At 50.4% G+C, this 9,891-nt stretch overlaps 1 protein-coding gene across 2 annotated transcripts; it reads left to right on the top strand.

Moving 5' to 3' along the window:
* The first annotated feature begins 4,025 nt into the window (after positions 1–4,025).
* Positions 4,026–6,544, top strand: RPS16 (ribosomal protein S16). 2 transcript variants are annotated; one of them, XM_032486047.1, is made up of 5 exons: positions 4,026–4,186; positions 4,324–4,425; positions 5,945–6,041; positions 6,152–6,199; positions 6,330–6,544. In XM_032486047.1, exons 1-5 carry the CDS (start codon positions 4,139–4,141, stop codon positions 6,473–6,475), a joined length of 441 nt encoding a protein of 146 aa, XP_032341938.1. In that variant the 5' UTR covers positions 4,026–4,138; the 3' UTR covers positions 6,476–6,544. The 2 variants fall into 2 exon arrangements, with proteins under 2 accessions (XP_032341938.1, XP_014409005.1); XM_014553519.2 differs by having other exon boundaries at positions 5,945–6,199; positions 6,330–6,534.
* The last annotated feature ends 3,347 nt before the right edge of the window (positions 6,545–9,891 follow it).

Genomic DNA, 9,891 nt, shown 5'->3' on the forward strand with positions numbered 1-9,891 from the left:
GGAATAAACAAGTTGCAGTACATACATGTGATGGAATAGTAACAAACTATTGATACACACATGAATGAATCTCAAAAACATTAGCTGAGTGAAAGAAGCTAGACACTAGCATATTCCATTCATATGAAATTCTAGAACAGGCAAAACTAATCTATACAAGCAAAAAGCAGATTAGTGGGTGTCTAGGACTAGAGATGGACATTGACTGGGAAAAGGCATAAAGGGATGCTTTGAGGTGATGTAAATGTGGTAGAGTATGATACATTTGTCAGAATTTGTTGAAATGTACACTTCAAATGGGTGCCTTTTACTGTATGTAAATTATTCCCCAATAAAGTTGACTTTAAAAATATAGATATTCAGGATCCACCAGAGACCAATTATCAAATTATCTGGACTGGGGCTTGGCCATCAGCATTACTTAAACATTCTCCAAGTGGTGATTATTTGCAGCCAGGGATGTGAGCCACAAGAATCTCCCTGTCCTCAAGGGATGGGGATGAGGTTAGAGACACATGTGCAATGCTTTGTCCCTTCCTGGAAGAGGAGAGAGGAGGGAGTATCTGAAAAAGACGGAGAACAATGAGGGCAGGTGGGGGCAATTTATCCAACCCTCTGCCCCAGTAGGTTGGAGACTTCAGGCTTCAGGTCTCACCCTTTTTTTTTTCCTCCTTCTCTCCTCTTCTCCTGGTTCCTGAGGCTCCAGGTGGGGTCCTCTGGCCTAGGAGGAGAAGGCTTAGGTTGGGAGCTGGGGCTGGAGACCAGGTCTCCTCTCCATCTCTCCACTCAGCCTCTCCAGGAGTACCAGAGAGTCTGTGTCCTCCCAGTCTCATGCTGAGGGCAGATGCCGAGCACAAGCCCCCTGTAATAACTCCAAGAGTTTGGCCAAAAAGAGAGGGACAGGTCTCTGCAGGTGTCCTTCACAGGGTGGACAGGGGCCCTGGCCAGTTACCCACAGCCGGGACCCCAGGGCATCCAGTAGGCGCTGTAGCCGGAACACGGCAGTCCCCACGGATGGGCCCTCTTCAAACCCAATCACAGACAGCTCCAGCCAGAAGCAGCCTAGAGTCTCAGCAGGACACACCTACGGGGACAGAGTGATCTGGTATGTTTGGGCAAGGGACTGATCCCAAATCCTCACCCTCACAATTTCTGACTTGTGACCTGGATCATGCCTCTTTGCCTCTCTGGGCATCAGTTTCCCCATCTATAAATTGGAGCTCTTAATAATGCCCACCTTCAAGTCTGACTCTAGTGCTCCTGTGTGAGTTAGAAAAAGACACTCCTTCCTTAAAACACTTCTAAGTGCTGATTTTGTTAAAACAAGGTACTTTATTGCCATCTGCCAGAAGTTGACAAGTATAGATGTGATGGAAATGATGAGAATACTGTCCTTGTAGATGTGGGACCCTTGTGCAGTGTACAACCTTCACATCCATACATGACGGTTCTATTTACCTCATAGGGTCAGTGTGAAGAGTCAGTAAGCTAATACACTTAAAGCATTTAGACCAGAACATGGCACAGAGTGAGCACTATTTCAGTATAGCTGTAATCATCATCACCCTTTGTTGTTATTATGTGCCAGTCACTGTTTGAGGTGTTGGAGACAGCAGTGAATAAATTATATCTGTCAAGGCTAGGGGTGGGTCAGGGACCAGCCAGTCAGAACATCAGCCCGCCTGCATCCTGTTCTCAACATGTACGTGTTCTAAGCCTAGTGGATTCTTCCTAAACTTTCAACTTCAGTAAGGAGCTAATGAAATACTCACTGAGAGATCATCTAGGGTGTAGAGAGTGCCATCATTTTTGTTCCCCTTCAATTGTGGGGTAGGGAGGAAAATCAGACCTTGGAAGGGGAGAGCCTGACCCTTTCTTGAATGTGCCCCCCATCCCACTCCCTCAACTAGCCTGCCCCTGTCTGCTGGCTCTTCCCTCCCTCCTCACCAGCATCTTCATGATGGCAATGAGGAAGTAGAAACACTCCCGTGGGCAGAGGGGTGGTCCCAGGCTCCCCAAGGGTGGCACCAGCAGGAGGATGGTTCGGAGAGGCCACATGGGCACACTGTCCACCCCCAGACTTTCTCTGGTTCTGGCCCGGGGTCCTGGAAACAAGAGGTACAGAGAGAGGGAGCAAGTTGGAAGGCTGAAGTGGGTAAGGGGAACTGCCTCCCAGCTCTACTCAATCCACAGATATGCAGGAAATTGACTCCAGGAGGCTGGGGGAGACGGTGACCCTAGAGTAGCGAGGGCCAAGGTCAGAGGGCTCCCAGACCCTCTCCCCCCTCCAAGATACCAGACTTAGCAAGGCTGTGAGGATCAGCCTGGAAAGACTGGTGAGTTTAGAAGCTTCTTCTGCCCCCTAAACAGGCCCATAAGGCAATACAAAGTGTGTGAGAGTGTGTGCTTCTGTGGCCTGTCTTCTCATTGGAAAATGCCAGTGTTAACACTTTCTCTGTGTCTGCAGGTGCATATTTGGGAGTCTCTGCTCTTTCTACTTCCATTTCTGTCTCAAGTGTCTTGGAATCTTAGTGCCTGCCTGTACCTGTCTGTCTTCTCTTTCTCTGAGGGTTGGCCTCTCTGCCTCTGAATCTCGGTCGCCTGTGTTTTCTGGCTCCATCTCTGTCTGACCCAGTGTCTCTCTTCTTTCTCCTCTTCTCCATTGGCCCTGTCTTTGCCTTCTCCTCCATGTGTGCCTGTCTCTCTCCTGTGCTGGGTATCTGTCTGTGTGTCCCTCTAGGTCAGCCTCTGGATGCTACCGTTCCTCCCTCCCCTGCCCCTCGCCCCTTTCCCTCTCACCCTTTTGGAGCTGGACTCTGAGCTGGAGGATCCTCCTCTGGACCCAGACCTGTCCACCAATCTCCACCCTGTCTCCGCCCTCCAGGCATAGGTGAACCAATACACCTGTTTGAACCTTGGACCCCAGACCCAGTGCTGCCAGACAAACAGGTCTCCCTGCAGCCCTGAGAGGAAGCTCTTGGCTGGGAAGGAAGCATCCTGAGTGGCGGGGAGCTTGAGGGCTACCCAATCCTGAGGTTCCTGGGGATAGAGAATTCTGTAGGGAGGGGCCTAGAGAGGAGGGTGATTTGGGGGACTCTGGAGAAAGAGGGGTCCTAGGATATGGACCCTTAAAAGGGGGGTTTAGAGGAAGGGTTTCCAAGGAATGAGGGATTCTAGTAGGGAGACGAATTTCAGGGAAGACACTTTCTGGGGAGAGGAGACTGAAGGGCAGAAAATTCTTGGGAAAGGTAGATTTTGAGAGAGGGGGCTCTGAAAAGGATGAGGATTTTCTGCAAGGGGATTCTAGGGGAGCAGTTCTGGGAAAAGTGGATTGAGGGGAGAGGGAGATTCTGAAAGAGGAGGATTCTGGGGGCCGTGGGTCCTGAGGAAAGATTCTGGGGAAAATTATAGGGGGGAGGACCCCGAGTGAAGGGGGATTCAGGAAAGAGGGAGTCTAGGGTGAGGGCTCTGAGGTGGGGGATTTGGGAGTGGGTTTCCCAGAGAAGAATTCTGGGAGGCGGAGACTCTAAAAGTAAGGAAATTCTCGTGAAAGCTAGATTCTGGTGGAGGGGGCTCTAAGTGAAAAAGGATTCTGTGGGAAGACTCGAAGAGGTGGGCTCTAGGAGGTAGGGATATTCTGAATTCTGCCAGATTTCTTGCTGTGGGTTCTGGAGGGATGATTCTGATGGAGGAGGATTTGGGGAGGAAGATTGCCGTTGATGAGACGGTAAGACTGGATCTTTAGAAAAAGGAGCGACTCGCTTGGGATTGGGAGCGGAGGCATATAATTAAAGAGCCCAAATGCAAATAAGAACTGGAGGTGACCAATGAGGACCAAGGATATGAAGACCAGCTTGTTGTCACCGTTCTCGGGCCCTACCCAACACTCTCCAGGCCCCACCCAACACTCTCCAGGCCCCGCCCCCTCCACGCCCACGTCACGCCCCTTCCGCTCCTGGGCTCCACCTTCCCGCCGCCAATCCAAAGTTCCGCCCACAAGCCGTAAAGCTCCTTCCTGTCGCGACGCTGCGCACAACGCGCCTGCGCAGACCCTGAAAAGCAGACGGGGTGGCCTCTGTGCTTTCCTTTTCCGGTTGCGGCGCCGCGCGGTGAGGAGCTGTAGAGTAAGCCCGTAGCTATGCCTTCCAAGGGCCCTCTGCAGTCGGTGCAGGTCTTCGGACGCAAGGTGGGCCGGGCGCCCGATGGGAGGAGCGGGGGGAGTCCCAGGTCGGGGAGACGCCTGTGGGGAGGGGTCTGGGGTCGACGTGGGAACCAGGGCCCAGAGCTCACGTGGCTCCACTGTCGCCCCCTCGCTTTCCACAGAAGACGGCCACGGCCGTGGCTCACTGCAAACGAGGTAACGGCCTCATCAAGGTGAACGGGCGACCCCTGGAGATGATAGAACCGCGCACACTGCAGTACAAGGTGCTGGGATTCAGGACGGGTATTTGGGTTGAGTGGAGAGTTCTGGAGACGGAGATGTTGAAATAAGTGGGTTCCTGGAGTCCGTCGATCTTAGAAGCTGAGAGGTCGGGTATCTTTAGAAGCTGAGTAGGAGACAGAAGAATGGGATATTTGGCGATGGAGTCAGGTTTCAGAAGTTGTAAAAACTTGAAAGTGGAAACATAGATTGTGAAGATTAAACAGATATTTAACTGGAAGCCCATTCAATTGGGGACCAAGGTTTATGTGGTCTGATTTCTTGCAGTAAGTTAATGGGGGACGTGAGCATGTTTACATCTTACTGTCTGTTTTCATATCCAAAGTTACAGTCTTCGAGGTCAGGAATCAATGTTTTGTTCTGTGAGTAAATTGTGAGTAAAGTAAGATTTGGATTTTGTAGGTACTCAGTAAGCATTAAAGGAACAAGAACGGAATTTGGGCTTGATGTGCTTGGCTGTGCAAGGATTTCTTTCCTCCCCTCCCTTTTGGGCTTAAGTTTCTTCGGCTCGGAATAGGAAGAGCTCTGAGTCTGATTTCTGCCTCTTTTAACTATGGTACTTATGGCAGTAGTTTTCATGCTCTACCTTGAGTTAATCACCTGTCAGATAAGTAATTTTTTTTTTTACCTTAAACGGCTGTTTTGAGGATGAATTAGACTCTCTGTGCAGGCTTGTTGGCACGTGTGAGGATGCATTTGTTCCCCAAAGTCTATTACTTCTAAATGTGAAGAATAACATTTACATTGCAGGGTTAGTTAAAACTTAGTAAGTTGGTGCTGAGATCCCTTTGTATAGCAGGTACTGTGTGTTGTGGCTTATTCTTAATGACTGTCAGTTTACTCGAAGGCTTTGTATGTGCAGCCTATGTTGAGTGATGGGGACACAGCAGTGACCCAGACTGGACTCAATACCGGACACTGCTCCGAAGTAGTCAGGTCTGGGGTAGGGTACCCCAGAGATGGTTTCTGGCTCAAACCTGGGCAGAAATGCCAGGGTGGGCTTAAGGGCACAGGGTTTGGGGGAGACCTGTGTGCTGAGGCCTAAAGTAGGTAAAACAAAGTAGAGTTATAGTGTAGTGATTTTTCTGAAAATCTGTAAGGCTCAAAGGGAGGGCAGAGAGCTCAGGTGGGGAAAGCACCTGATGTAGCCCACGGGTGGTTTTTCTGTTTGAGGCAGCCTTGGTGGCTGCAAAGGTTTTCCTTACCATTGGGCTACAGTGCTAGAACTCTAAGGACCAATTTTAAAGATGTAATCAGAGTTAACAGAGGAGGGAACCCAGCTCAGGTTTCAGGTTGCCTTCAACAATCTCTCTTCTGTCTTGGAACCCTCCCTGCTCCACTGGCTGTGTGGAGCGTCTTCAGTAACAGCCCAACCCTCTTCTGCTAGTATTCTAAGGCCAGTGATGGCAGAAGCTACTTGGAGAGACTTTGGAGGAATGCTCAGAGAGGTGGCTCAGCTGCCCGATTGTGATCTAAAATCCTTCATGCTTTGTGTTGCTCTAGCTTCTGGAACCTGTTCTGCTTCTGGGTAAGGAGCGATTTGCTGGTGTGGACATCCGGGTCCGAGTGAAGGGTGGTGGTCACGTGGCCCAGATTTACGGTGAGTCCCAGGAATGGGGCACATGGGTGGAAGGTTGCGCTGAGAGCAAAGCCCTACCCTTGGGTGTTCACAAAGCTGATGTACCCTTTTTGTGTGTGTCTTCCTCACAGCAATACGCCAGTCCATCTCCAAAGCCTTGGTGGCCTATTATCAGAAATGTGAGTGAGAGTGGGTCCTTCCCGTCAGGTGGGTGGGGGCAAGTCAAGGACCACCTCTGGTATTTAGCCCCAGAGAGTAGAAGGACACTTCCTGGTTTATCTAAATCTTCATGCATCCTTTCATCCCCAGATGTGGATGAGGCTTCCAAGAAGGAGATCAAAGACATCCTCATCCAGTATGACCGGACCCTACTGGTAGCCGATCCCCGTCGCTGCGAATCCAAAAAGTTTGGAGGTCCTGGTGCCCGTGCTCGCTACCAGAAATCCTACCGATAAGCCCATCGTGAAGATCCGGGTTCACCTTTATAATAAAGATGGTTGTGTGATTAAAGGTTTCAAGGGCTATGCTGTGGTCTTGTGTGGTGTGTCTTTGGCTAAAAGGAGTGCAAGAAACTACCCCAGCTCACTGCTAGTCTGGGTTTTGAGCCTTTCTAGAAGCTGTGACTCTGGAGTTAGGGTAGATAGGTGGGAGCAGACCTGGTCTGTTTCCCTGTGTCTCCAGTAGAGTCCAGTGTGAGGGCATAGGGGATAGGGGCTTGCCATTGGTCATGTGGGGTATCCTTGTGGTTTGTCTTTTTTTTTCCTTTCAGTCCTTTTGTTGCTATTTTAATGACATGCAGAGAAGAGCAGGGGAAATGTGTGAGAGAATAATCTTTAACACAGAGTGAGGAGAACTGCCTGGAGTCTGAAGTCAGCAGCTAAGGGCCATCCGTGCCAATGTTGGGAGAGGAAGTTTTCTTTTTTTTAAAGTTTTTTTTGGTGGGATAATTAGGTTTATCTTTATATTTTTTTAAGTGGAGTTACTGGGAATTGAACCCAGGACCTCATGCTTGCTAAGCACACACTCTACCACTTGGGCCATACCCTCCCCCCAGAAAGGAAGTTTTCTTAATCCCAACCTGTAGTGTAGATAGGACTGAGAGCTGTGGGGGTGGGAGGGCTGTAAGCCCCTTGTGGATGATACCCCCTGACTGGTTTCACCTTCAGGATATCAATAGTAACTCCTGGGAAAACCACCTGCCCCCATGGCCTCCTTAAAGCAGGTCCCAGTTATGGTCAGGGTGGTAACTGTCCTTATGGGCCTGAGGACGGGCTTATTTGTTGTGTCTGCCATGTGGTAAGAGCTGACATATAGCAGGCTCTCAGTTGCTACCACTGGACTGTGCAGATGATAGAGCATTTCCATCGTGGAAGAAAGTTCTGTGGGATGGCGCTGGTATATGTATAGGGGAGTGAAGTATTGCTTGTGGATCACGTTGCCTTCAGTTTCTTTCCTCATTTTTATAGGAAGCTAGTGAGCATCAGTCGAGTGACGCGGGCGGGGGGAGGCGTCTGTGTGTCCCATACCAGCCTTTGCACCCACCCTGGACACAGCCATCTGCCCCCCAGTGGGGTAGGTTCCACACTACTCCCCGTGCTGGGAATGCCAACAGGAACTTCATTACACACTCGAATGTTGATCAAGGGAGTTTCACCAATTTTCTTTATAAAAGAAGGAACTTACGGTTTACTGATTCACTGCCCATTGTGTGTATCTGCCCTACCTGATAGAGTAGGCACGTGTAGGGGCTGCACAGATGAGGATGTTGCTGTGGTCAAGGAAGGTTCCACGGGAGGCACTGATGTACAGGGAATGCCTACAGATAAAGTGCTTACAGATGGAGAGTGGGTTGACTGGGCTCTAACAAGATGCCAGGCTAAGCACTGTCGGACTTAATAGTCCCGTGAGGCTTCTTGTTAGCGGGGGAGAAAGTTCAGCCTGGTGGCAAAATAACCACCACACCAAGTTTTGCACTGGAGCTGGAGTTAACTCGGGTTAAATGAGGTTGGCTGGCATTAACCCAAACATCCCAAGGAGGGCAGAAGTGTCCCAAAGGCGGCAGTGGGCAGCCGCCCTTACTTACCCTTTCCAAGCCTGTCTTAACTGTAGCTCTAAAGACCAAGCTTACAAAAGGCAGGCTGTGGTAGAGCAGCCAGAAACGTCTTCCTGAGGAGGCGTTGGAACTGGGGCCATGAAGCAGAGGTAGGAGTCGGGCTGGCTGGCGGGAGGAATGGAATTTAAGGGCAGGGACCAGGGGGAGGGGTTGAGGCAAAATGAGTGCCCATGGTTTTCCCACAGGGTCCAGAGACCCCCTTATGGAGGCTTCTGGCTCCCTCCCCGAGGCACAGCTGGGACACATCCGGAGAGTCCGAGGGGGCTTGCCTCGCCTTCTCACTCCAGGCCTTGGAGTAGACAGTCCCCTTCTCCCTCCCGGCCGCCTCCTTAAATACCGGGAATTCCGGCGCCGCTGGGAGCCCAGGCTGGGCTGGGAACTTTCCTTCAGCTGGGAATGTGCAGCTGGGGGTGTCTGGGAATGTGCAGCTAGGGGTGGAGGCGGGGAGGGCCAGCCTCAGCCCTGACCTCCGGAGGCTGCAGTGGAGCAGGTCCAGGCTGCAGAGCCCGACTGGGCCCGGGCCCTGGTGTGTGACGTGGTAAACACCCAATAACTGAACAGAAGCCAGCTACTAACGTTGAGCCAGGCCTTGCTCTTTTACCCAGCTAATTAATCAACTACCTAGGGCCTTGGGAGCACAGGGCTGCAAGTCTTAAGTGGGCAAGGAATTGTTCTCTGTTGTGCTCTCCCAGTGGCAAGAACAGTGCCTGACACAGGACAGACACTCAAGTAAGTGGAGACTCAGGCTTGGCTGCGTGGATGAGCCCCAGCTCTGCTCCTTCCCACCTGTGTGACTGGGCAAGTGAGTCCCTTGTCCTCTCTGTGCCTCAGTTTCCTCATCTCTAAAGTGGAGATTAAAAGCCATCCTCACTTGCCATTTAGGGATATTGTGAGGACTCAGAGAATGAGCTTCAAATAAAGTGACTAATGCTTGGGGTATGCAGTTAGTACTCAATAACAGCATTTTTTTGCTGTTAACTGATTGTTAAAATTTCAGATTCTTAGGGTCCTGCCTTGGAGGTTCTGATTCCATGGGCTGGGACATCTGTGATTTGAACAGTGCCCTAGTGAGTCAGGCTCAAACACTTGGGAAGTGAGGATATACTCAGGGAATCTTTACAACAATCCTACACGGCAGATACTGCCATCCTCATTGTACAGATGAGGAAACTCAGGCTCGGAGGGGAGGGAAGTTACACACCAAGTCCTAGAAAAGTTGGGACTTGAACTCAGCCATAATGCTATGGTGTCTCCTCAGAATGCCAGGGAAGATCCTGAGATGATGTGCTAAATCACAACACGTTAAGTGTTCAACGAAAGAAGCTAATCTTACTGAAGAAACTGCTTTAACTGTGCTTTTCATTGGCCACTGCTGGGAGTGGGAGAGAACGATCTTAATATAAAAGCCTTTGTTTGTCTCTAAGACCTGAATTACTTTTGGGGGGTGGGGCACACTGAGGTACTGTAGAGGTCCCAAACTAGAGATGGAGTAAAGAGATCTGATGTGTGTGCGGGTAGGTCCAAGAACTGCAATACTCAGGAGGGTGGAGAGTGGTTGCTAAGAGCAGTAAGACAGATGTGGGGCATTTTTCCCAGAATCCCAAACTTGATCCATTTTGGCGTTAGCATGGAACTGTCTCTGAAGTTTTGCAGTACCAAGACCCAGAAGAACCTAATTAATGAGGAATGGATAGAGAGAGTAAAGGGGGTGGAAGGATAGTGGTACAGATGGTGGTAGGATGGTTGGCTTGAAGGGTT

Source organism: Camelus ferus, chromosome 9 (genome assembly GCF_009834535.1).
Source record: "Camelus ferus isolate YT-003-E chromosome 9, BCGSAC_Cfer_1.0, whole genome shotgun sequence".
In the NCBI taxonomy this organism is placed as follows: domain Eukaryota; kingdom Metazoa; phylum Chordata; class Mammalia; order Artiodactyla; family Camelidae; genus Camelus; species Camelus ferus.